The 27,830-nt window shown below is 37.3% G+C and overlaps 1 protein-coding gene across 1 annotated transcript in view; it reads left to right on the forward strand.

Moving 5' to 3' along the window:
• thsd7ab (thrombospondin, type I, domain containing 7Ab) overlaps positions 1–27,830 on the forward strand; it is a 200,334-nt gene that overhangs the window by 36,455 nt on the left and 136,049 nt on the right. The window contains exon 3 of the mRNA XM_088600467.1: positions 17,691–18,237. Coding sequence (XP_088456593.1) covers positions 18,075–18,237 — 163 coding nt within the window. The 5' untranslated portion in view covers positions 17,691–18,074. The remainder of the gene's footprint in view (positions 1–17,690; positions 18,238–27,830) is intronic.

The raw sequence follows: 27,830 nt of genomic DNA on the forward strand, positions 1-27,830 counted from the left end.
AACCACCATTGACAGACCAGTTGTTACTCAGAATGGCGGCGTGTCGACCTTGAATCACAGGATCATTCAAATCTGTATTTTTGCAGCTTCGCAGGTGCTGGAGTGTTTATAGTTTCGTCATAATATGTGTTACTGGACTTATTCAGCTGCTTCCTGTCAAACACAGTAACTTTTGTGCAAATAAACAATGTAGTAAACTTGTTTATATTAGAAGGAGAGCACAGAGTTGAAAGAAAATGTTTTTAGTCACTGCTCCTGACCTCAGGAGAATCCATTTTATATTTACACTGTATTGACAGTCCTTAATATTTATTTAAGGAGGTAGCCAGAACATCTGATGTTCATACAACTAATTTGCACCAGCTGGAACTGTTAGCCTTGCAGACCTCTCTATCTGCACCTTTCCAGACATACGAGAACTTGTTTGACTTCTTCCAGTGATCATTTGTTCTCTTGTTCAGTACCTTTAGATAATCTTTCCTGGAAAATCTCCATTCAAATTGCGCACTTTACCAGCTTAAAGTACTTGTAATACAGCGTTAATGCAAGCAACAGCAATGAACCTCATAATTCCAGTGCACCTGGCTTTACCCAAGCAAGCGTTGCTGAAGTGTGGAAGCTTATTGACATTTTCATCTGCAAGACAAGTGAACAAGACGCATGAAAATGAAGAAATTTGCTTTCGCTGTTACAATATACAGTAGTTGAACTAACTATAAATTAAAGAGCTGTCTTCTTTTCTTTTTAGTTATTTACATAAGATTAAGCTCAAGAGGATATGCTTCTAATATTTTAATGCTTTATTTAAATAACCCTTTTACTTTTCTTTGTCAATGTGTACTTTCTTAGAACTTTAAGTTAAAAAATCCCCATTAACCGTCGAACCGACTGTAATAGAAGAGGATAGCAATTTTAGATTTCTGTGAGAAGAGTGCCATTCTATGTTTTTTAAAAAAAAGAAATCTAAGATGCAGTAATGAAATAACATACGTGCACTTTCCACTGAAACATGAGTACAGTATACAAGAAATCCACCATTGCGCTCATTTATGACCGTTACAATGGTCATTACAAAATAACGTCATGCTCATTACAACTGGTAATTACGGTACACTATCATGCGCATTACAATATCAGATCATGCTCATTACAATTGGTAATTACAGTACATTATCATGCTCATTACAATGGTCATTACAATTCATTATCATGCTCATTTTGTTTCCAGGCCCTTAAAGATTCAAAAATCATGTCAAGCAATCAAAACAAAACAGACTGTATTGCTGCCCTAGAAAGGCATGATATTGCTGTATTATTACTTGTTTTAGACAACTTGATCACCAAGTTGATCTTTTGCAGATCTTTACATAAATTGATCTTTCCTTTCATTGCTGAAACATCAAAAACATGAGCCTCCAGTTCATTACATCTAGGTTGTATGAAGCCTTGAATGACTTGTTTATTTAGACACTGAGCTGCAGGTCTGAGATTCAGTGCATTGGTTTCTATTAACTGAGCAGAAAACGAGAACATGGATTTCAAAGATTATCTAATAAATAATCCATACAGTAATTTCTTGTAGTGACTATTCAAACTATGCAAACACAGTATACATGAGTATACTGAGTAAGCAAGTACAAAAATGCAAAACAGGAAAACAAGCATAGATGGCTGTACACAAATGTTAGAAATCTTACAGCGAGGAGTTACAATAAATGAGTACATATGAGTTCCACTTAACTCAAAGCCCCCACTAGTGTTTTCTATTATTATAACATCATTTATTATAAGTTATTATACAACTTGTTTTGAGTAAGAAGAAACAAATTTATCATTTAGCAATCTTCATATCATGGATTCATCAAAACCTCATCGCAACAATTTAAGGTGAACTACAGTATATTCGAAGACCACATGTAACATGGTGTCCCTAATCCATCCCATTTGCTACTCAACTCCAATTGATTCACGGTCTTCTTTAATGTTATTTCTGTTTCTCTACACATCTGTAAAGCCAGCAGACAACTTTTTAAACTGCAAGATATAGATCTACCAGTATTAACTGTTACTGAAAGGAAAAAATGGCTAACGTTTCACTATAGAATTATGCTTTATTTCTGTATAAAGAACACAAAACACCAGTGTAGAACAGTGTAAAAAACAAAAAAGCTTTTGCTCAGAAGTGTACTTTTATTTACAGCAGGGTGGGGCCCTGTTTTAACATGATTTTTAACTTTGTCACGTGTGACAAAGGTAAGAGGGGAACCACAATGAATGTAATTTTCTTCCAAAACTGCATTGATGTCTCAGGGCATTCATTACTCAAAGTGTGTGAAGATCCCATCTTTATTTTTTTCACAAGACCAATATCTGAAAGACAAAACAAAACCCTAAATAATATTGGAGTCTTAGTTAAACCTTCAGCTGAATCATTCGGTTACATTATTTCTGCAATTCAGGTGGCTACTTTCTTACAAAAATAAGGAAAATGTCCACTGCTGTAATTATTTAGTTTTCCGAACTTTTACCCAGCATCATGTCTGTATTTAAAATCAAAGTTAAAGTCAAAGTCAACTTTATTACCGAAACAATCGTAATAAAGGTTAGGATTTTTTTTAGATGTGCTCGAAATAGCAGAGATACAAAAGAAAAACAGATAGAAGAAGAGAAAGAAAAATCATCAATAACACATATCTTTTACAAAATCCACAAATTTATCAATAAATACTATAATAAATATTTGTATTATATTATTTGTATTATACTTTTAGAACACTGCTGAGCTGAGAGAGAATGGCCTCAGGCTAGGTGCTCTTCTGGAGCTGCTTGTTCTGGATTTGATCCACCTTCTTTCTGAGGCAAGTTGCTCAAAGAGGGGAGAAGCTGGGTGGGAGTGGTCCGTGATGATCTTTTCAGATGGTTTTCCCATTTAAACGTGTTGTGTGTTTGTACTCAACAGATGGTGAGTCACAGCCATTTGTTTTAAAAGCAGCTATTCCTGCTCCCAAATGGTCAAGTCCCCAAACGAGACCGGCGCAGAAAAAGTTAACACGCTCTCTCTTGTTGCCCTGAGAAAATGGAGCATGGCTTTCTGAGACAGCGGTCTTCTGAGATGCCCGAGAATGCCGAGGCCGCGATGGTCTTTCTTCACTATCGGGTGTTCACTGGTCTCCCATTTCTAGGAGGGAAAGATTGTTGTGCCAGCTGTCTTACAAGTATCCACCCTCTCCACTACCTGAACCCTCAGTCACAAGAGGCTGTAGTTCATTCTTGTTGCATCTGAAATCAAAGATTATAGTGAGCTGGAGGTTGTTTCGACTGCACCAGCTCACCGAAGCAGTGACCTCCGTCCTGTACAGCAATCTGGTGTTCTTTGTTATGAGCCCTGCCAGAGCAGTATCATCTGCAAACTTGATTAAGTTCGGATTCAGCAGTAGATACACGGTCATTAGCGTACAAGGAGTACGGAAGTGGTGAAAGACAGGTTAGTGGTGTCTAACCTCATCTTGACAGATGATAGAGGGAGGGGAAGAGGGTTCTAGAGGTGTGTTAACTATTTGTTGAAGGCAGTGCTGTACTTCAAATCTGCCATAGAAATTATTCAGTTTGTCTGGGAGCTCTGGTTTAAAATAAAAAAAAGATCAGACAACATAAAACACATATCTTCTTTCCCTTGCAAACAAGACCCTCCAATCACCCCATGTCACACACATGTGGTACAGAGTAATGAAATGCTCCGCTGATTCTAGCTCTTTAGTATGACTCAACTGACAAGACTCACCATTACGATTCAGGAGTAGAAGGCATGATTCAAGTATTGCAGATTCTCAAAGACATTGACACAGTCAACCCAATGGACCTCCTCAAAATTAACACTGAAGCACAAACCAGAGGGCACAAGTTAAAAATACACGGAAGTTAATGTTTTGCTGTCGGTTCTGAATGTGCACACAAGTTGACTGTGTCAGTGCCTTTGAGGATTTTAAATACTAGAATCAGGTCCCCTCATAGTCATTTCAAGACTTAAAAGGTTTCATTCTTTTAGCCTGTCAGTGTAGGGAATTTGTTTAAGCCTGGATATGTTATGCGTTAATTAATGTAATTCATAAGTGGCAGAGGATTAATTCAGTACAGGTTCAATTCTGCCTTCTCTAACACAGTAAAGCCTTTTTAAACTATATAAATGCTCATCTGAACGATAGCTTTTCAATGACCGTGTGTGTAACATAGACTTTAAATTATTAAAAGACCCTTAATAGCAGATTTATTTGTGGTTATGAGGTTAAAGATCCACAAGTTATCTTGAAGCCATTAGGAAATACTCAGTGCTAATAGGCTGATATAATCAGGGATGTTTTTTCTTTCTTTTACTGCAGTGTTGCAGTAGACTATCTGTATAGTTTTCTGAAGAGCATTCATCTCTTCATGGACATTAATGATTCCTTAAGATCTTCAGCATACAATCTATTGTCATTACCATCAACCAGTAATGGCAAAGAACCCCTCTAATATTACATGCCTTTGTCATATTAAATAAATTTTTGTTTTTCTTGTAAGAGCCTATATTGCCTGCCAGTGTAATTATAAAAATGCTTTGAATTATTGAATCATAATACAGAGTTTTGAATACAAAACTGAAGTACTGTAAACAGTAATGCAACTGTAGGACCTGATCTGACCCGGGTTCATTTCTGACTTGACCTAAGTACATTTTAAATTTACAGACACCTGTTGTAATGTGACATTTCAGGAATAACTAAAAGGCGGGAATAACCTTATGAAAAATAGCCATTGTGCCATGTATGGAAACATTTTGCATTGTTCTAATGCGTATGCAACGATCACTTCCGAACACCCATTCATGGTAATTACAGTAAGTGGCCAGAGCTGTACTTTAGATTGGAAAATATCATTAAAAAGTGCTGGTTCAGAGCATTATAGGAGATGCACTTTGTGTGTGTCTTCTTGGGTGTTCTCTGGAAAATGGCCTTTTTCATAATGAATTAAAACTCTTTTCATACCTATGCTGACTTCTTGTAATCCCTACAAAAAAATTACTATTACTATTTTAGTGTTCAGATAAAAAAAGTTGATCAGCAAAATATGTCAGCCATTTTATAAAGGCACTGTACTGTACGTAAACATTTTAAATTTAAACAAAACATCATGTCAACTGCTAAATCAGTAGTTGTAGTGAAGTAAAGTTAGTTTAAAGACCTAAGTTCTAGACAGAAGAATAAGTATAATTCTTTTTTAAATACTGTGCTTCAAATTTAATTATGAAGATGACAGGATGTTTAATTATTCAACCAGAATAACACCACTATACCATTAGAGATTTCTAATGAACACATCTATCCATCCATTTTCTAGCTACTTTATCCAGTACAGGGTCATGGGGGAGCTGGATCTTATCCTAGCAAGAAACAGGCGCAAGGCAGGATACAGTACTGTACATATTGGACCAATACACCGCAGGGCACACACAGACACACACACTCACACCCACACCAGGGTCAATTTTCCCAGAAGCCAGTTAGTCTACCTGTATGTCTTTGGACTGCGGGAGGAAACTGGAGCAACCAGAGGACACCCATGTAAACACAGGGAGAAAATACAAGATCTATGAGGATAGGAGCCCAGAAACTGAACCCAGGGCCCCAGAGCTGGGAGGAACGAATGGCAGCCACTGCACCAGTGTGCTGCCCCTAATTCACACATTATACAATTATTTTGGAATTCGTATTGTTTAAGGAATGGATTCCATGAAAAATGTGCAAAGCATTGTGCCCAAATTAAATCCAAAAGAATTAAGGCCAGGCTGCGATGTTATTGTGGAGGTTGCAGCCTAGTCCTGCTGTTTGCTTAGGGTTTAATAAATGTGATTGCTATGTACTGTGTGGTAGAGTTTATAAAGATACTCAGGTGTTTAACACAAAGCCTAGTAGCTTTCACCCTCTAGTTAACCTTTTATAACGTGCTACTGGAAAAAAAAATTGTTGTAATAAATCAACAGAATTCGTTTGATCTCTAGTGATGCTGACAGCTGCTACTTCTGTCATTTTGCTCTGAAGGACTGGTGTGTCAGCACATACTGATTTCATTTGGGATTTCGGTTGGGGAATTTGTGTCTTTAGCTGTGAACATCTTGCTAATTGTATTCATTTAGTAGATATAATTAAATTATAGTTTTTGGAAAACCAAGGGCTTTTGGTAACCAATAATGTACATACAATATCCAAGTCAGAGGGGATAGTGGTCAGGCAAAAATATACACAGTTGTCAAAAAAATGATCAAAGCAAATACAACAAAGAAAATGAAATAACGAATGCGAAAAGACATTTAGCAAAAGACAAAAGACATATGCGAAAAGACAAATTCCTAATGCAAGAAATTGTATATGGCTAATATAGTGATCTTATCTTATAAACAAAGTAGGTAAGACTTTTATATTTGCATTTCATTTGAGTAATTTAATTTATATTATATAACATTTTAATTTGTATTAAATTAAAAAAGCTAAGTTCATATTTCTTGCTTGAATGTCCCGCCAATTTAACTTTGTAGCTGAGCCTTTTCCAAATTACATTTGTTTTATTTAATACATACGCATAAAACAATAAGATTTACAAATCAGCCAAAGCATTTCAGACCATTATGCTTATTCAGTTGGTAGCTGATTATTAACTATCTTCTTCCACTTAGTTTTAGTTTCATATACAATATTCAACATGCCCTCCAAAAATGCTTCCTGTTTTATGCACATTTACACTTTTATTTATGTATGTACTTATGTTTTTTTTTGTTCTTTTTCAGGATTTCAGATGTCATAATCAAGACATCTCTGTAACATCTCTGTAATAAATAAATTAAGTTGCATAAAAAGTAATCACCCTTACTTGTATTACAAAGGCTTTTTACAATAACAGGCTTTACAGTCTCAGTTTTCTTTGTCACTTTCTCACATTATTTAGTAGAGGTTATTGGTGAGTTATCAAAGACCTGAGATAAGAATACTGTACTTGACTGGAAAGCAGACAGTAGTTGTTCAGTGTAGTGTTTCTTGATTAATCCATGTCATTTCCTGTCTTTATGTTACACATTAAGCCCCTTCTTAGACTTCTCATTTCATACAGGTAGTTTCAGACGCCAGACTGTTTTTATGAACTCACATGCTGCAGTGCCGTCAGCGCCAATCTCTCTGTCACCTTCATTGGTCACATGCCACTGTATATAACACAGTCTCACTGTATATAACACAGTAAATGTCCCAGAAACATTCCAGCTTTTGTTGTTTAACTGCCTGAAAAATAACTACATCCAATGAAAATGAAAATAACTGCTCAAAACTGAAATCTGAGCGACTCAGCCATACCTCCTGTCCCACGAGGAGCCTCTAAATGAGTTCTTTTGCTACCACTTGTCATCACAGATGGTGAAGGGGGCACCACCACAAAGCTGAAAACTGCAAATCACAGACATAAAATGTAGCAGCTAAAAACAGACAATTCGGTTCGAAAAGAAAAGCTGTTTTTTAATACCCTGCAAAGAAAACTGCAAGCTATCCAAATCCCAAAGACTTAAAACAACTTCTTCTGTGTGTTTTGCATTTCAGCACTGAGCTATAAATGTCTCTTGTTAAATGAGGGGCTACCAATGAAACATGTAGAGTGGCTAACATGCAGGTAAAAAAAGACATTAGAAAAGAACAGGGAATTTGGACAACTGTTTTGAAAACAGTATTAAGAAAATGCATTAATGTTCGTGTAGGTACTAGTAGGCAGTTCTGGATTCAAGCAGCAATGTCCAGAGCTTAGCCTGGCTTTCCTGGCAATCGGAGGGCACATGACTTTCCCACTGGATGAAACTCCATTCTGTCTCAGAACCTGCACCCAGCAACACTGGGTGCAATTCACACAACTGGGTGGACTGGATTAGCTGGAGTACATCAAACAGTGTACAACAGCAGTATCTGCTGTCCAGAGACTCACCCACTGCACTGCACTACCCCCCTTATACTTGTGTAGATGTAATATTTAGAACTTTATACTGTATTAAGTTATTTTTATTTCATGAAGCTCAATAATCAAATAGGAAATTATATTTTAATGCTGGTCTAACAGACCAGTGTAAAAGCTGGCGCTATACAGTATGAATTAAAAAAAAATTGCAAAAAGCTATTATTGGATTAGGAATCATCTCATTGACTTTGCAAAAATCTTTTAGAAGTGGCGTTTGGCGTTTGTGGAGCACCAGCAACATTTGGTAGTAACCAGCTGAGTAGATTTCTCCCAGACTAGTTGCCTGATATCTGTTCGAGGAAGAATAACTTTGTCAACTTGTCTCCTGATCAGAATCGATATGATGTTTGCCTGTGGTGATACTTGAAACTCTGAACATTCGAGTCTGAATATAAAGGCAGCAACCAAATCAGAAGCTGTTTTTTTTTTCAGTTTCTCTTGATGTGCTTTAGGGTGTTTTTTTAAATATGATTGTATGTCTATAGGATGTGATTGAATAGAGATGAGGGCACTTTCAGCTCTTTGGTCATTATAGCAAAGGAGAGTCTGTTTTGCTAAACGAGCTGCTGTGTAATTGGGCGGATGGGTTGAGTGGTCTCCTCTCATTTGTAGTCATTTTTATACTGAACACATTTTGAATTTCCATTGTTTAAAGATGATGTGGTTGTTGTATATTTTCAAATTCTTCAAATAGGATAACCACTTGTCCTCAAAATAAAATAAACACCATTTATGTTGGTATACATACACAGAAATGAGTGGTATGGGGGGAATAATAATAATGTACCTCTTCCTTTTCTGACCTTGACAGACCACAGATGGAATAAATGGAGCCCTAAGTCCCATGGGTGTTAAAAAAAATAAGAAAACCTCATAAATGTGCCAGTAACTCAACATGAAGGTTGCCTAATTCTGCTTGAAATAGTAGTACGAAACCTAATAGATTATTCTGATAGCTTTGTCCAAAATCCCCTTATAGGTTTGAAATCAGCCGGGCAGAAGATGATAAACACAGAGGGAGGGATATGGGGATTCTTTGCAACACCAAAAAAGGATAGATTTGATAGATCTGAAATTTAGTAATTATTAAATCTATCGATAAAATGTTAGATTCAACAAGATGTACATACTGTACTTTAAATCATTACATTCTAGGTTAAAAAAAACCACCAGAATCAATAGTTTTTCCTCAGTCTTGCATACACATTACTGACTTTGAAATTGAGCAGAGTCCTCAGCTTTCACAGCAACATGCACTTCAGCTCTCTTTGACAAATCTTCATTGCATATTTAGTTAATGCAGCACACTTTTTTTTTTGCAAGATGAAATATTGGGGGGGGAAAAGCACTTTTTAAAAGTCAGTTACTGTAAGAGAATAATTTAAGAACATTCTTTTCTATTGCATAGTAAACTCTGTCAGCATAGTGAAAACAATTACATTATGAGATATGCCAGTGTAAAATATGCAATAGTTTGTCCTTCATGATTTCATAATGAAATGACAATGTAAAATGTGGTCATATATCAACCAATACCAGGGCTATGGCAAGACGTGAGTTAAATTCCATAGTTTGACTGATCACCAGTAATTCATTTAGAAAAATGCTTCAGTTCGTCTAACCATGAAAAAATAAAATTAAATGGTGAGCACCATTTTTCTGTCAATGTCTTTATGGGTCACCTCTTACATTATCTCTCTGTGGTGCTCTGTGAAAAAGGGAATTAAAAAAAAAACAATAATTTATGTATACCTGAATGAGCAATGGAAAATTCCCATTTGCAGCTCTTGAATGGGTATTAACAGTTCTAAAACATGCTGTATAATGACTGGGTTGCAATGCCTCTTGAGAATAACAAGCCCATTCTTTTTCAAATCCATTCTTGCCTACTGCTGCTCCCCAGACTATACTGTTGAAGTTTGTACTGAAGGGATGTTGTCTTTTCACTAATTGTATTGGCTTGTAAGCCTTCTATTGAAACATCATTATATTTTTTTGTTGGTTTTTTTTCGCTTAATTTCTGAACCACTTTTAATTGTTTTTACAGTGTTGAAGTTGATAGTGGCAACGTTTAATTAGATTAGTTATATTGTTCCCAGGAACTGGAAAAAAAATCCCCACCATAATGTTTCTTTCAAGCACTTGTGATAACATTTGCATATCTAAATTGGATCAGCCTCAGTGAGTTCCCCCTCCCCCTCCCTCTTCTGCAAGCCCACCCCACCAGCTGCCTGGTCTGTGAGAAGGCCTGCAGGTGAATTGGGAAGCCCTGTGGATTATCATTGTACGTCTCGGACGGATGCATCGTCATAAACATCCACTCAAAAGATTTATTGCCTTCTCTGTGTGCTTCTTTGAAATTCCTAGTGCACTGAATTGGTTATGTATCATAATTACGTTAAATCATTTGAAACTACTTATTGACTTGGAACTGTGCTATACCAGACAGGGAAAATATCATTTTAATATCATTCAACATAGGCATATGCTGTTTTTAGAATGGAGGCTGTTTGTTAGCAATTAACAGTGATCGGCGTGCTTTGTGGATTGTATACAGTAAAAGGGTGGAGGACTGGTATCCTGTTATTTTCACATTGTGTGCAGTAACAACTTTGTGTCCAGGAATAAAAGTGTTCCGTGCAGAAAAGGGCCTCACTTTCTCTTTCCTCCCAGCTTGCTGCAAAGTCTGTATTTATAAGTCCATTGTTTTTGCTGCCACTGTGGCTGACACACAGAAAACCTATGCTTGATTAAGCAGTTAGGAGCCCTTCCTTAAGCGTCTCACACACACATTATAAAAGTAATAAAAGAGCTGCATTGTGTTTTAAAAATAAAAAGTAGCTGGCAGAGCTTATAAAGAATCACGTGTGCATTGACTTGAATCATTCGCTTACAAAATCAATTTATTCTACTGTTCTCTACCATACAAGTATTTCAGAAGGTTTTAAAGAGCAGGCATGCCAGAGTCCTGGAGACTCAATGACAGTCCAAGTTTCTGATCCTATAAATGCCAAACCATTTCAGAAACGCTAAATGCTTTATATACTGTAGTATTGAGACATGCTTATTTTCTGCTATTTAAATTGAGAAGGAGTATTATTCATTGATCATCAGAAATGAACTGATTGAGTTTTTTTTCTTTCAATAAGAAGAGTACCAGTATTCTGAGAAGTTTGGTAATGGAGCTTTAAAGGCACAATGCGCCTGAGCTATGAGGTTCTATAGATAGGTTGTTTTGAAGCTTGAAATTTCTTTCCCTTCACTATGAAAAAGGCTTAAATTAAATTACAAAGAGAAGCTTTTTACTTCACTCCTATTTCTTTAGAATCTAGTTGCAGGAGGACTGTAATTAGGTTTTTAAATATTGACAAAAGCTGGTTTGCTGCCAAAAGAGTAGAGCTGGGGATAATTCACAAAGATGTTGGAGACTCTGCAAAGAGATGGCAGGTGAAGAACTAGAAATGGAAAAATATGCATTTTTTTGTCTATGTTTGTTCTTGAAACCCTAAGGCAGGGAGATCCTGCTCCTGGAGAGCTATTATTATTAATCAATTAAGCAAATATTTACTCTTTTAGGAGAACTGTAGTCCCAGAGGGCAGAAGAGTATTTGTATTTAGGTCCCATATGATCTCTAAATTACTTAATGTAGCAAATCTCTAGCTTAATTGATCCCAATTGAATTATTCTAAGCCTTTGGAAATTGGTGATTTAGTGATGACGTGTGAAACCTGTTAGGCTGGGGGTTGTCCAGGAGTCCAAGACCTTCTTCCTCAGAAAAAACATGAATTAACATGTGCAGTCTGTGTTCCCGTCAGACTCCAATAAAACTGAATAAAAAAAACAGGAAGACAGAGATGGTAAATAAATACCTTACAAAGTATCACATAATGGCACGTCGCTTTCTGTGTTTGTCTTTTGTTCTGTGTTTTGTGTTTTCTATTAAGACTACAGCACTGCAAACAAGCCTTAGGCAGCAAGGACTTGCAGAGTCTCAGGTCTGGTGGAAGCTGTTACGTTTTTAAAAAATCTAAATATTCTACTGGTTTCTGTGGGAGTGTCGAGTCAGGTTCTCTGTGTTTCATGGGCATCATTACCAGTAAGAAAAAAACAGCATTCTTTTAGGTTGATGCTCTTTGCTTAATGTTTCTGTTTTGCGAAATAACCTTCACTATGAAAATGTCCTGTTTAACAGCAACTCAAGTCTTTTTTCTAGCTGTCTATGATTTAGTGTTCCACCAACAAGACATCAGTTTGGTCTCCCCAGACAGCATCAATTTGAGCAAATATGAAATAATTATCCCAGTACCACGATGCAGTGGCTCGATCCTCTTATTATCACAGGATATATGCTCGCAGACAGCATGTTTTTAGATGGTTTGCGGCATGCAATTTGACTCTTTCACCGCAATGATCCAGCAGTGTTAGTAAATTATACGGGAGATTTTAATTTACATCACTCTTCTGTGGAAATCATTTCCTTAACATTTGACATCACGTGGGAACACGTAACCAACCCAGGCTGCCAGGGGAGTGAAGAGTTTTGCTTAATTTTCCATGATACAGTACAGTATGTGGATCTTGGCGAGCACAGGATTGAAATCCCCACTGGCAACAGAAGGCAGAAGTCTTGCTCTTCCATGCAGAGCTTGTCCCCTCATACAGGTGGCCCCCCCTGGTCCTGCAGTACCAATCTCGCTTCAGGTCTGCGTTCCGTCTCAGACCTTCACAACGATATTGCAACTGTTAAGCAGAGGAGCCACGCCGGCTGTTTTTCAGATCTTAATGAGGTGCTAAATGAAAGGTGTCTCTAAATCCTGCAGGAGCCTGGCGATGGAGGAGTGGGGTTACCCACCCCTGGCAGGGTTCGCTGTCAAAGTCCTCTCCCTGTTGTGTTTCCTGAGTTTCATCAGAGTAATTCCATTTACTGTAATTACTTTAAAAAAACCCACTGAGTTTTTTTTTTTGTGGTCAGCTGCCGTACGGATGCTAATCTTTTTCTGTGGCCAAAATAGGTTTTGCAGGGGCTGTTATTAGTTTTTTTCTCTGTACAGTACAGTACAGTACATCTCAGTTATGTTAATCTTATATTAAACCTCTGTCAGAATGACGAAAATACAATATTCTTGCAATCTTATTTTTCTCTACCCACTGCTACTGTCGTTTAATTAAAACTTATCATTACATTGCTTTCATTTCAGCCGGAAACCGGTGTGCCCTTTCTGGACTGGTTAAAATATCACTTGTATGTTTTGTAGCTTGGCAGATCAAAGTTTTTTTGCTTTAATTAGATTATTAGTAATTAGCCAACCATTTGTCTGAAGAAATCAAGTGTGGTTTAACATGTTTTCTTTCAAAAATATATTCATTGGCATTTGGATGGATCTATATTAATGATACTATGGTAATCGTGGTAATTATTTTACTAAAATAATGCCTGCACTAGAGACAAGTAACCATCCTTTATTGTTTCTGGCACCTAAATAATGGATATGCCACCCTATTAGTAAAATGTTTGGCAAGTCTGGAAATCGTTGATTAAATATTGGTAATTAAAATTAATTTCAGGTTTTGTCAGCCCCTTTGTAGAAGAAGCCATGTATGCTGGCTAGTGCATCATAATCATTGTTAAAAAGCCAAGCCATTGTTTTGCAGGGAAATCATTTGTTCAGCCATTGTGAAGCTAATTATTCTCAGCATGTAGTAGCTGTGTCTAATTGCAAAAGGCACATGCAGAATTGCCTCGCCTTGCAGGAATTAAAACCTAATCAGCTGAGATAATGAGTGAAATGCGGTGAATATTTTTTTCCCTCAATGCAATAAACTCAGTGATGTTTATGAAAATTCAAATGAAGTTAATTTACCTAGAACCAGGAATTCCCCCCAAAATCTGTAAGTTTCTTGCACACTAATTAAGATAAACAGGTTAATTAAGCTATTTATTCAGTGGTGAATTTTTTTGGAATGGATTGCGGAGTGTGAATTCAAAAGGTAATCAACCATCTTGCACATTTTTCATGTTATGCAAAATAAATGAAATTTTCCCCACCGAGCGACTTGACTGAATGACTTTTGGGAATATTTCTATTGCAGATGTCACATCCTGTAATAATGCACTTTAGTATGTTGTGGTACGATCTTCTTCTATTTTAAACACATTGCCATGCTTTCACTTGGAAATTTTGCTCCATGTGTTTCATAATTCATTTTTTTTTATTTGAGTGTAAATAAAATATAATGTATAGCAACTAAAGAAATCTATTTCACAGTTTCAAAAAACTTTGATGTCAGTGGCAAATGATTTATCAAAGCTGGTACTGATTCTAAACAAAAGACCTAAAAATCACAATGATTTGCTGTTAATTATTAATTACGACTTCATAAAAGCAGGTTTCAGCTTTCCTCAAAGTGTTGCCAGTGAGCTTAAATGATTTTGTAGGACAGCGGGAGCAAAGACAATGTTTGTTCTGATGATGCAAGTCTGACGTTTTATCAGGCTCACTAGAATAGAAAGCTAATATGCAAGAGAGATATTGAAAGCAGAGACAGATGGTCTTTGCGGATGAGGATAGCTGTCAAAATGCCTCTACCAGGGATTTTTCTGAAATTTTAGACAAAATTTGTGGCTGAGTTGGTTGAGGATATGGAGGCTTTCTTTTTTTCACTCTGGCTGCTCGTTGTTCTAATGAACATCTCTGGGGTTTTTCAGAACTTTGTGTGATCAAGTGTCGGCTAGTATTTTGTGATTTGCTTTCTGATGCTTTCCTGCCTTTCCTTTTGACTGAAGACCTAAGGATTTTTTCTTATTGTATTGACATTTGCTTTATTACACTTTGAGGTTTCAAGGAAATACATTTTGAAGACAAAGAGTAAGTCTCCTGACATTGATGGCATCTCTTTTGATTTTTTTTTTGGAAGGATGTTAGTACTGATGTTACAGCCCTATTTTTGAAAATAGATAAAGATCACTACCTGTGAGCTACCCTCCCATTGCACTAATTTGTTCAGATACCAAGATCAAGGTTAAGGTGCTTTCATGCCTACTGGAGGTTGATATGAAAAACTAGTTTGCCATGATCTGATGGACTTCATTAAAGGATGTCTGGCCTCTGATAACATTCACTGCCTTCTCCACATTATAAACTATGCATTATGTCTCCCCTGTGTCATTCTGTCATTAGACACAAAGATGGCTTTTGAGTGGCTTGAATGGGGATATCAATGGTTGATACAGGATTATATTGGTTTAGGATTAGGTTTCATTAACATGGTTAAAATTTTACACAGGAACCCTCAAGCTATGTTGCTGGCAGACAGCAAATGTTCTTTCTATGTTTCTCTGTTTAGGAGCAGATGTCAAGGGTGCCTGATTCTACCCATCCAGTTTCTCACTGCTTTGTCCAGCTCAGGGTTGTGGGGAAGCTGGACCCTATCCCAGCAAACAACAGGTGCCAGGCAGAGTAGAACCAGTCCAACACAAGACACACACAAACACAAACGGCTACACTCACACCAGGGCCAATTTTCCCAGAAGCCAGTTAACCTACTGGCATGTCTTTGGATTGTGGGAGGAAACCGGAGAGCGTGGTGAAAACCCACATGGACATGAGGAAACCATATACACTCCATGTAGACAGCACCCCGGGTTTGGAATCGAACCCAGGGCCCCAGCGCTGCGAGGCAGCAATGCTAACCAAGGCGCCGCCCATTAATATTCATGTATTCCATTATTTGTGCTTAACTCAGTGTGTACATTCAGAGTAGTTCATGTTTTTCAGAGTGTCTTTCTCCTGGCTGCGTATTTGATGAAAGAAAAAAAAAATACAGAGAGGAAGGTTTCTTTTTCTAAAAGAGCTTTTACTTTGTGTGTGACACTTTGTGTGTACCCTGGAACTTCTCTGAAGATTTCCTCCTGTGGCATTCAAAAGGGGGAGATATCCTGCTTTGCCTTAAATGTATAGTAACTGTACCATCTGAGAAGGATAATGCATTGAAAAGGCTACACATGTGTGTGTTTATCAGATGTGTAAATAGGGGCATTGTCTACGCACATTCCTTTAAAATGAAGCCTCACAAGTCTGCAGTGAGGCAGCACTGAGGCAGTGGTGCTAGCACGTGTCTGATGGCTTCTGTCGACAGCACAAAGGCTTCATTCTTGCCCTCCTGAGTTTGCCCTTCACGTTTCCTTTGTCTGAGGCAACATAAGTAAAAAAATGTGATCTGTACCACAACAGGTACAGATGAAGCACAAATAATGATGGGTATTTAAGAGACGTATCTAAATTGACTTACAAACAAGGAGGAGAATATTGCTATGATTACTTACAATAAGGCCTTGTTTTATGAATATAGAGCATTGAATACAGTATAGGTTACTTTTCAACATGGAAGTAATCTCTGCTTGTCCTAATATAGATAGTAACCCATGAAAAGCTGTAAATAACAACAGATCATTTTTATTATCGTGATATATTTTTTTGTGGGCTTGGTATGTGAGGTGTTGTTTTTTACTTTGTGGACACATTACATTTGTTTGGGTGATGACTTTCCGGGTCTGCCTTATCAAGACACAATCCCCTTATTGCTGAATGTTTTCAAAAGCTGAAGAACTTTAATCCACTCTTGCTTATCTGTGCTAATCACAGCAGCCCAAGCGCTTCATGGTTCCTGAGCCCTTAATGCCCTCTCAGAAGCGTGAAGAAAGGGTGGCAAATAAACAAAGGCCATTCTCCAGCATTCAGTGTAGCTAATTTGTTTTGCTGCCTGCATGTTTAAGAAGGGTGAGGTGACGAATTATTTGATCAGCTCAGCTATTAATCTAATCTATGCAAAAAGGGCTGAAACGAAAGACATACTGCAAAATGACAGACATCCCCTGGGAGATACAGAATGTCTCCCCTTTGAATATCAGCAGCTTCATGGCTTTTTTGACACATGCAGTGCGATTGCAAAATCAATTTGCCTGCTACTTTTCAAACATTATTATTTCACTATTTTATCACATTTGAATACTTGATATTCTTGACATTACAATTATTGTGTGTCTTCTAAGACAGACAGATGAGGATCCATTTTAATCATTTTAAATTAGTAGATTGTATTCAAGGTTTAGTGATATTCAAAGTTCTGAATAAATAGAGTATTTTTATATTCTTCTAATTAGAGATAGAAACATTCATGTTCTAATGATCCTTGTTATTTTAGATGTCTACAGTCAATGAGGCTGAAGGATAATTTTTTTACCTTGTCCTTTTAGTCTTTTTATGCCCTTGTGATGTGCTGTGCACAATCTATCACATTTCACTTCCCCATGCTCAAAGGTTTTGATTTTGTTGTCTTCAATTTGCAAACCAGCTCTGAATCAGATAACATCAATGATTTAATTCCATTAATTATGTACTCCTGTGGCTGGGGCTTTGGGATTTCACATGAACACTCGCCTACATGTCTTTGGGAGCATTTTAGAAGCTGCGGCAAGTCTACATTTTGCAGCTTCTCCACCTCGGCTCATTTTGACTCTCATCCGTTAATATTTCATTTATATTTTTTGTGCCTTCATTCACTACTGTTTCTTTGCAGCAGGCTTCACAGGCTCTTTCATTCTCTCTCCCTCTCTCTCTGTCTCCCCCTCTCTCTGACTCCCTGTATCTCTCACTGGTTCTCTCTCCAGCTGGTGTAAATGACTATTGCTACCTCCCAGACCCAGATAACCTGCTCAATCAGCTGCAGCCCCCTGTGGACAGCTGTCTCTCTCTGCTGATGGCAAACTGTCACTGCGTCCTGAATAGAGGAGAGAGAGAGGAGCCTCACCAGCCGCAGCAGAAGCAGGAGAGAGCAGCCGATGTGGCTGGGGGATCTATTGTTCCTGTGTGTTAGCCAGTTTTCCTTCTCCTCCACGGACAGTCAGCACCGTGCAGCTGAGAGTAAGGTGACTTCTCCGGACATCGTTCATGACGGGATACTAATCCACGCGCAAAAGGACACAGAGGGCAAAACCACTCTTCTGCGGCGTTTTTTACCTGGGTCCTGTGGATTAAAGCATCCTGCTTAAGGCATGGAGCTGAAAGAGAGAGGACCAGTCTTGCTTAATGGTCCAAAAGGGACAGCTCCACTGTCAGCCCCCTGTTTGTGGAGGGTAGTTCTCCTGCTGTTTGGAATCTGGGATGCTCAGGCACAAGCTGAAGGGGAAAGCAAATCTGTATATTTCTGGCAAACGGGTAGGTGTCTTTCATATTACTTAATATCGAAGAAATTAATGCCCCCCAAAATTTGAATCAACTGTAATTTCCGTGACTTATTATAACCTTATTGGAAAGTTAAAGTAATTGTGTGCATCATGTATATTGTGAATATTTTGAACTCTTGAGAGGAAATTGAAATACTTTTTGAGGAGAAGTATTTAAAAAATTAGGTATGATAAGGAGACGAACTGGCTTGAAATAACCAGCTTTTGCCAAGCTACTGTGGCTGTAGCAGGTGAACTAACATTTATATCTTCGTTTTAGAAGACTATATAAGATTATTGCCCAAAGTTTTGTAAAGTCTCTTTTGTCATTGAAGATTTATTTCCCTCCATACTTATCAATTTTTTTACGTTGATTTTTTTAAAATTGAAAGACATTTCAGTTTGGTTTCTCTTAAAATATGAAGTACCTGGTAGCAGTAGTATTTTATACTTACCGCTAGCTGCTCATGCACAATTTAGTTTTTTGATTCTTATGAATTCTTAAAAGGACAGCATGTATCACTGAACTTGCAGTTGGCGCTGAAATCTAGAGTGCGATACAAAGACGTCCTACCTGTTCAGGTTCATTTTTACTACTTTAAACTACGTACAGTACATAACATCTCACTATCATTGTTAAGGCAAATATTTTGTTTTCACCAATTAAATTCTACTGTGAAACCAACTGGTTATGTATAGAAAGTATTGTATTGTTCTCTTACTGCTTTTCTTGAAAGTGGGGAAAAAAATCCTTTCATTAGTTAAGACTCCAAAGGACAATCGATTTTTATTATCTGAAACAATTTTTGTTTTGAGATTTGATCTTAGTATTTAAAAAGAATGAATACTAATAAAGTGAGAATAATAAATGGGTTTCATTGAAAAATATTGTCTTGCAGATGTGTCTATAGTATTTTTAAATTATATTGCTAAAGTACATGCTATCATTTGTGGAAAAACTTTAAGAATGTATAATGCTAAAATCAATTACATAGATGCATACTTGAAGATCACTACGATGTTTCTGGTGTTTTGGGTGGTCTCTCCAGGTGTGTTCTGTATTACGAGATAATGGCTGGATGAAGGGGTTAAAGGAGAATTTTGTGTTAACTGTCTTGATGAAGGCAATGACTACCATAGTCTGAGTACTCTGTTGGACAGAGTGTCCCTGGACTCTAGCCACAGAGACAGATCAATTTACAATTTACTGATATCCTGAATTTTTAAAGAGGTTGCAGCTGAGTAAGGAGATTAAAAGGGTTGGATTTATGAAAGCAAAGACAAGCCATTGCAAAGCAGCAAACTGGATTGCATGGAAATCATTGCACAAAGTTAACCTACATCTGAAACAACCTTTATGCAACATTAACTGCGTGTAGTAAATGCAATTCAACATACTTCTTTGAGTCACTGACATTGTAAAAAAAAAAAAAAAGCCAGATTTATTTTCTCTGTGCATTGACCTCACAAAAACCTCAGTGATTTTCATTTATTTTTCTGTTTTGAATTTATGTGCACAAATGGAAGGCTGTAACAATAACAACAGCAAACTCCCAGTTTTATTTTAATTTTATTATTTAAGAATATATTTGTGCACAATATACCTATCCATATACAGTAAGTAGGTGTAGAAGTTCAAGGAACAAGATCTGCTTATCTGTTTATGAGAATGCATGGTTTTCTTTCTCAAAAACCAGCCTTTCATAGATAATGCAATACTTCTGCTGCAAGTTTCCTCAGGCTGTTTGGGATGGTGAATTATCCAAAGGCAAATGGTCTTGTTGTTGGCATAATGTTTTTTCTAAGATGAATAGGTGTGTCTAGGAAAGGTAATAAAATAGCTTACACTAACTTGAAACTAAATGTAATTTTTTAGGTTGGGGTTGAAGCTATCAAAGGATATATTTTCCACAGGAGGAAGATATTCAGAGGGAGATAGAATCTGGGAAATAGGTTTTCTAAGGAGCTAGCATGTATTCTGAGCTTTCAGAAAGTGGGCATGCCTATGGAAGAGAACATTAGATTAATTCATTTGATTTTCTTTTTGTTTAACTGGAAAAGGCAACCTACTGACTTCCAGTGTCAGTCGTTGTTGCCTTTGTACAACTCTACCCACAATGCATGTTGAAATCTGAATTTAATCGATAGCCTAATTCTCCAGCTCTTCCGTCACTTCTGTTCTCGTGCTCTGCCGTTCTGAAGTGCTGAAAGAAGCCTTGTTATTGACAGCTGGCTGACAGTTCGGCCCACAGCCTGAAAAATGGAACATTTCTCAGTTCTTTTTGAAAAGGCAGAGGCAATGCCTCTCTTGTGTCCGTGTCCATTGAGTCCGCCCTGTGTTAACTCAGAAATGAGCCCTACCTTTCCGCTGGCTTTCTTTGTTCCTGAGGCATGCCTTTTCCCAGCTTACTCTCCCTGGAGGCCAGTGACCTCTGGCCTTTTGTCTTGGGGCCTGGGCGTCCATCAGGCCCCGCTTCTCTGAGTGTATGTGGCCCCGGGGGCAGAAAGGGGTCCCTTGCCGAGCCTTGAACACGACATTTAAACCCTCGTGCCTCATCTTCGCCCCACCATGCCATGTGGTGCTCAGAATAAAATATCTTAAATAGTTTTTTTTTTAAGTCAGTGGGTTTTTCCCTGTAGGTCAACTACAGTATTCGGCTGGCTTGAGCGTTTCCCATGAAGCTCACGTCGTTGGAGGGGACTGCGTGCCAAAGCAAATGCTTGAAGAAGATGCAGTCGGAAAAGTTGTAAATGGCCATGTCTTCCTGTACTTATCAATTGGCAAAATGCAATTTTTATTAAAAAATGTTTATGGGAGGAACTTCCAGCTGTTCAAATTCCCTAAGCTGTTTCCCTTAGATATTGCAACCGCGGTCTCTCTTGCACTGGTGTGGTTTGTGTTCAAAACAATTGTTCATAAACAGTTAGGCGTTGTGCTATTCTGATTGCTTTATTCTTAGGTATGTAGGTCTTTACTTTTTATTATAACGCTATAAATGGTGTCCCATTTTAATCATGTTTTATTTGTAGTGCTAAAAAGCACATAAAATTAGCATCTTCTAGTACAGTATATGTCATAATGAAGAATCTCAGAGTGGTGTGAATTTGACTGTAAGAGGTTAGGTAGACAATTCCTTGCTGGAAGTGAATTCCCTCACATTTTGTGTTCTGTGTGCTTCATTAGTTTTAGTTAGTGGACTGACACTGTGCACTGTGATGAGCTGTCAGTATCCAGCAGCACTGTGCCTCTCAGAAGCTGAAATAATTACTGGGGAGCAGGAGAAATTGTTGGAGTTCGATCACGCTATGAAACAGCTGCATCTGACATGTTTTCAACTCTCTAATTCTCCGTCTAAAATTGGACGGTCATTCTCGGACCTTGTGTCATATGATTACAAATCTGACAAAGCTTATAAATGATGTAGGAGGTTATGTCTTGTCAAAGAGACAGAAAGTCAATCTGAATTTGCTGCCACTTTCCTGTAGATAACTTACTTAGTGGTATAAAAAAAAAGTGTCGGTTACATAAACTTTTTTTCATTACAAAGATTTCATCATCATAACGTGAAAAAGTTCTTTTAACACAAAGTTTTAAAAAAATGCACAGCTTGGCATGATGCCATGAATTACAGGAATCTCAATTTCAGATTTTACACTAGCGCCAACGTTTTATTTGCCCAGATCTTAGGATGTCTGAAGGAGGTTTCTGAAACCTTCCTAAAGAATTGCAAGCTACAATGCCCAACTCATCTCAACACATCCCGTATACAGTACGTCCATGGTGAAACACTTGCACACTTCCTGGGGTTCCTTAACCAGGTCTGGCTCATTAGCCAATGGTTGAGAGCTGTTATCTGAAGCTGTGGGGAGCTGCAGTCTTCAAAACCAGAACTGTAATAAGTCCTGTAGTGAGTCCCATCCTGTAAAACATGAATGAAGTATTGTGAGTCTCGGATTAACCCGTGCTTTTCAAGTTATGTGAAAGGCAGAAGAGAGATTGTGCTGCTTGTCTTGGTGGCGCGTTCTTCTGCTGGCGAGAGAGAATATTGGCCATCAGTATTCCACGGATTAGAAAGGAACCTACCGTTCTCACTTGATCTTCCCAATCCTTCCAGATAAACCAGCCAGGTCATGACTGCTCACACTCTGCGACACGTTTCCTTTCCTTTAACCCATATTACTGGCTTGAAAATGTGCTGCAGGTGAACTTGCTTCAGTCATGGCAACATCCTTTAAACCAGTGTCCACCCTGTTGTCAAGCTGGTGGGACTGAAAAGATTGGAATTACTGTATACTGCTGTTTCATGCAGGGGGAGAGAATGTACTTGTGATGAAATCCAGGAGAGGACAAGTGCATTCAGTCATAAAACAGTAATGGGCAGTGATCTACTGACTTAATTACAAAGGTTTTGATCTTAGATTTGCATTTAAAGTGCGAAGCTGCAGAATGACAATGAACACAAGCTGCAGGTAGAAATCAGGTACCAAGGTCAAGGGGTTTTCAGGCACACTGTACTTTCGCATTGCTTCAGAAATATTTCTGTTTTGAAACAGTACAAACTTACTAAAACAAAGTTATGACAGACCTATTGGTTTTTTTTAATGTTAAGGTAGCACAACAAATAGTTGTCTAAGGCCTCCTTTAGTTAGAAATAAGATGGGTTTTATGTGTGAAAGCAGAGGGCCTGAGAGCAGTTAAGACATGAGGAGTGAACTTAGTAGTGCCATGCAGCTGCAAAATAAACGACATCTCCCTGATCTAGACTTGTTTATATGGGCAAACACAAAGGGTCAAAGTCGAAACGAGCACCATTTTGCAGTACCTTATCAAAGTGCTGCTAGACTCCGTGTATGTGCTCTACACTCATTCAGACTCATTCATCCCCGAAGTGAGTCCTTTACAAGCAACAGCTTGCTTGGAGCTGTTGTGATTTGGTACAATTTAGCCTTATCATATGCTCACGGTGCTTTGGTTCCTTCTGGGGGAGCAGACTTGATTCTGAGAAGCTCTGGATCACCCCATGAAATTCAGTAGGATAATTCCAAGAGAATTGCGGAAGGTTGGTTCCAAATATGGTTCAGACTTTCTCGCATCTTTCAATGGCCAAATACTTTTTTTTTTTAACTTTTCAGTGTGGAATAAACCTGTGCTTGTTTATTAAATACATAATTTGAAACAGGATTACAGCATTAAATTAAAAGTAAAGGATGAGGTATACTAGAAGATACTAGAAGGACTCAAGGTAAACAAATTTCCAGTCTGACGAAACCTGCCACCGTTTCTCAAGTAAATGTTTAATACACGTTGCCAGTAAAATTGTTAATATAGCTTTACTACTACATAGTCATAGATAATAATAGGAAATAAGTGCTAGCACAATTTAAAATGGAGTTGTCCTGAGTTAATGATTATCACAATGCTTGTTGGAATAAAACTCACGGCTCTTAACTTTCTCTTGCAGGCTGTACCTCACCGCTTTAATGCTCTACAATATAGCTGCCACTTGACTTAATTGGATGAATTAACTGAAGGTATTAGAGGCAGGTGTTGTTAACAGCCTTGGTGTATCAATAATAACGAACTGATGGAGTTTTAAGATTTTCTTTCCATACAACAGTACAGCAGACTACATGTTCCAGGCGACAATATAACTGGACACTTCAGTGATATTATGCAAAAATGGTTCTGTCTGAAAAAACCTTATCTTCAATAATGAAAACATCGATCAAACAAAGGCAATATTATGTATATACAGTATGCAGCATACATGTGTACCTGGATGTGTAAGTAAAACATATGCATATTTATCTGAATACAATTCTTAAACGTACATCTCTGAATGTGTCATATGAACCCCGCAAACAGAAACATGCCCTTTGAAAATTAGAATATGATATGCTGTAAGCAACACCATTTTCCTGACAGTTCCTGACAATCTTGAATAACCATTAGAACAGAGCTGGCGATTCTGTTTGGCTGGATTTGGAACAGTACTTGGAACACATCGATGGACACTGCGGCTGGAGGATATGTGAAGCAATTTGAAGTTGATCATGGAATCATGTTTTTGATTCAGTAATTTTTGCTATATACTCTCTGCAGTTCCTTAGCAGAGGAAGCTAAGATCATTAACTCTATTTACAAATTAACAATAAAATAAGGTGATAATAAAGTGTATTCACTGAAGGCCCTTCATTTGCTTTTGAATTTTCGTGTTTTATCGGCAAATTTGCCCATATTGCTCAAGAATGAAATCAGCCTTCGAAATTTACACCTTAAAGGAGACTGTAAGGTAGTGGGATGAATACAAGATTTGTACTTGTTTGCTATTTGTGCATACATTTTCCTTTGGTTCTTCAAAGGCAGTAGATTAAAGTCATGCTTTTCTTTATTCTTGACTTTATATTAACAACTACACTGAAACAGAAATTCTTAGTTTAAATTTGGGTCACATTCATAAATTCAAATTTTTTCCCAAAGAATAATGTCCTACTATTATTCTTTTGTTTTGTTTTTCTAAATTCCTTGCAAAGACAGGAGAAATTCTGGTTGCTGACAACTATATGCATATAAATCCAGATTTAGATGCTTGTCCATCTATAGTGATAAGAGCCTTTCATTCCTCGATATGGGGAATGTCAGTTTATCCAGTCTGGTAGCTGGAGGATTTTAAATTTTTCTTCTGTTGGCCTTTCAAAAAGAAAAATAAGAAGGTTGATGGATAGCTCTTATTTACTGGCATAAAGTTTGATAACTGCATTATTTAAAGATTAAACCTGTTCCTGGCTTTTGCAGCCTAAAAATGAAACTTGAGAGTTTTTCGTGCCACCCCCTCCGCTAACAATAATTCATTTAAAGACAGCTGGTTCAGGAGAAAGTTTTGACACAGTTTTCTATCAGAAGAAATGAGCGCCTTTTTCATGGTCATATGTGATGCCATCTGGCTTGCTAATGATAGGTCTGCCAAACAGATGCACTGTTTAACATGTTTTAGGTAATAACACTGAAATGGGTCTCAGTCCAACGCGCTCCCATCTATCTACCAGTGATACAGAGTTAGCTCGAACTTGAAATGGAGTACTGATCTCAGATAAAACGGAGAGTGAGTATGTCATTGTGAATGTGGACCTCCAAAGATGCAGAGAGTGAATAGGTTATTGAGAACGTGGACCACACACGTACTGTAGGTGTCTAGCGCCTGGGTTTCAAGTGCCAGCTCTGACTCTTCTCTTTCATTGCGCGTTTGCATGTTCTGCTGATTTGTTGTCTTTCTTCGAGAGCCTTTGTCTGTTGAAAAAGGATGCAAAACCGACTCATAACCAGCCCACCTTATCGTTCTCCTGCATAACTAACAGCTGATTAGTTTATGTCGAATGCATATTAGCTGAGCCATAAGAACTAGAGTGCAGGGTGACTCCATGTACCTGATATTAAGTATGAAAAACACAAAGTAAAGGCTGGGGGTGACCTCTTACTTCAGTTTTCTGTTTAATAACAAGAGTGGCAACACCAGTTTGGACATGTCCCGGAAGATGCCTGAGGTGCCACTACAGTATAAGTGTTTAATACAACATTTCATCAGAAAGAAAGATAATGACATACTGTACTGTATATAGCTTTAGAGAAAATTAAAAAAATGGGTTTGGAGACATACTGTACTGTATGTTACGATTGTTTTGCCTTCCTTGAGCAACTTCATTTTCAAATATTCTTGAATGTCTCAGAGATGCTGCAAAACAATGGGGAGGATGTTTGAATGTGCATTTCAATGTAGCTGTCAACCGTTCACAATTAAATTATGTTCATCTAATTGAGGCAACCCCAGGGGTGAAAGGGTGATGTTTTGCTGAACTCAGCTTATTTTTATAGCATTACATGAATCAATGTGGCAGGCTGTTGGTTCATGAAAAAAACAGCAAGTTAGTGCAAGCAGATTAACATGTGTCTCTTTTTCTCCTTATTTGTATTTTCATTTGAAATTATCAGGATGTAATTTCATGGTAACATAAGATTTTTAAATGATTGTAAATCCCAAATCAATAATAGGAATTAACGACGTTCTAACCCACTGGCATTGAAATGTCTACAGAGCTTTCTTATACAAGCTTTACTTACATTTAGTAGTCTAAAGAAAAAAACATCTACCATTGCATGAAATAATACAAAATTAGCAGTAGAATAAGTATTATTAGAGTAGAACAGTGATAATGAGAATACCACACAAAAAGTACAGAACTGAAAATCCCTGCTAACACTTTTTTTTCAGAGAATAAGTGAAAAACATTAGCTTTGCAATTCATCATTGTAATAAAGTGCAGTGAGCCATAGTCCCACAGGTGTATCTTTCAAATAAAATTCCACCCTTTACACATTGCGCCATTACCTCCTGTCAATCAATTATGGTTTGCCTGTACATTGGGATACACTGGTAGGTTGTGATTCATTGAACCACAGATTAATAAATGCATGCATGTACTCATTCAATGAAGCTGTTAATGGGATCTGAAGTACAGTACATTGTACATAGCGTTTTTGGAATCTATTCAGATTAACACTTGTTTAAAGCAAAAAAAAACATTAAAACCCTTAACACTGTACTATGTCTTTTTGTAAAGATCTATAACCTATTTAAGTTAATCAACACTCATATTGTAAGGGAACTTGTGACAATTGTAATTTTAAAGTACCAAGGATTTTTATTTTTAAAAGAAAAAATATAAATGCCTTTTCATTTTTTATTTTTTATCAGAAAATAAGCTGAATTTTAACAGGAAAAATATGTGCCTTTTCACTGGTCAAAGTTAGCTATACCATGCTGATGTTCAATAAGAAGGGTGTATCAGCTGTCTGTGGCTGCTTGCTTTGACTTTATATTTGTACTGCAGAAACAGATGTCTCTTTAATGGCTCTTCTTTGTAAAGCTATGAAATGACCAAAGTTAATGAATATTTACATTCCCAAAGTTTATAGGAACTGCTGAGTCTTAAGAAAGAACAGAATACTGATCAGTGGTCCTTGGTAGATTATCCAATCTGTCTATTATAAATGTGTAAAATCTGTATTTTAAAATATTATTCCAAAGTATTACAATATTTTTTCCTGAAAAGGCTAACAAATATTTTTATTTCAGTGTTTCACCTTTTCCAGTCAGTTATCTGTTGAGTCATTTTGTTTCACATTTATAGTTTAGTTTACAGAATCTTAAAAAGAGATTGTCTGATATTCTTTGTCAGTTTGTTCATGTTTTGTTCTATGCACAATAGTACACAATTATAAACGTTGTAACTACCATCTGTGTACTATATTTTCCTAAATTAACTACACACTGTACCTTCAAATAAGAAAAAACACCATTTTTAATAACAACACCAGGTGCTGTAACTTACTTTCACTTTGTCTTACTTTTAAGAGGAGGATAATTAAGACTTTTGTGTTGTTGGCTGGAGTGCCATCATACTAAAAATAATATACTGGATATCACATGCATGTGCAAGATTGGGAACAATGCAGAAACTCTACTGCCAGTTGGGAATAGAGTCTGAGAGGCTCAGTTCTGTTAGAAATAAAAATGACCTATTTAAATC

The sequence above is a fragment of the Lepisosteus platostomus genome, chromosome 12 (assembly GCF_059453375.1).
Source record: "Lepisosteus platostomus isolate fLepPlt1 chromosome 12, fLepPlt1.hap1, whole genome shotgun sequence".
In the NCBI taxonomy this organism is placed as follows: Eukaryota; Metazoa; Chordata; class Actinopteri; order Semionotiformes; family Lepisosteidae; genus Lepisosteus; species Lepisosteus platostomus.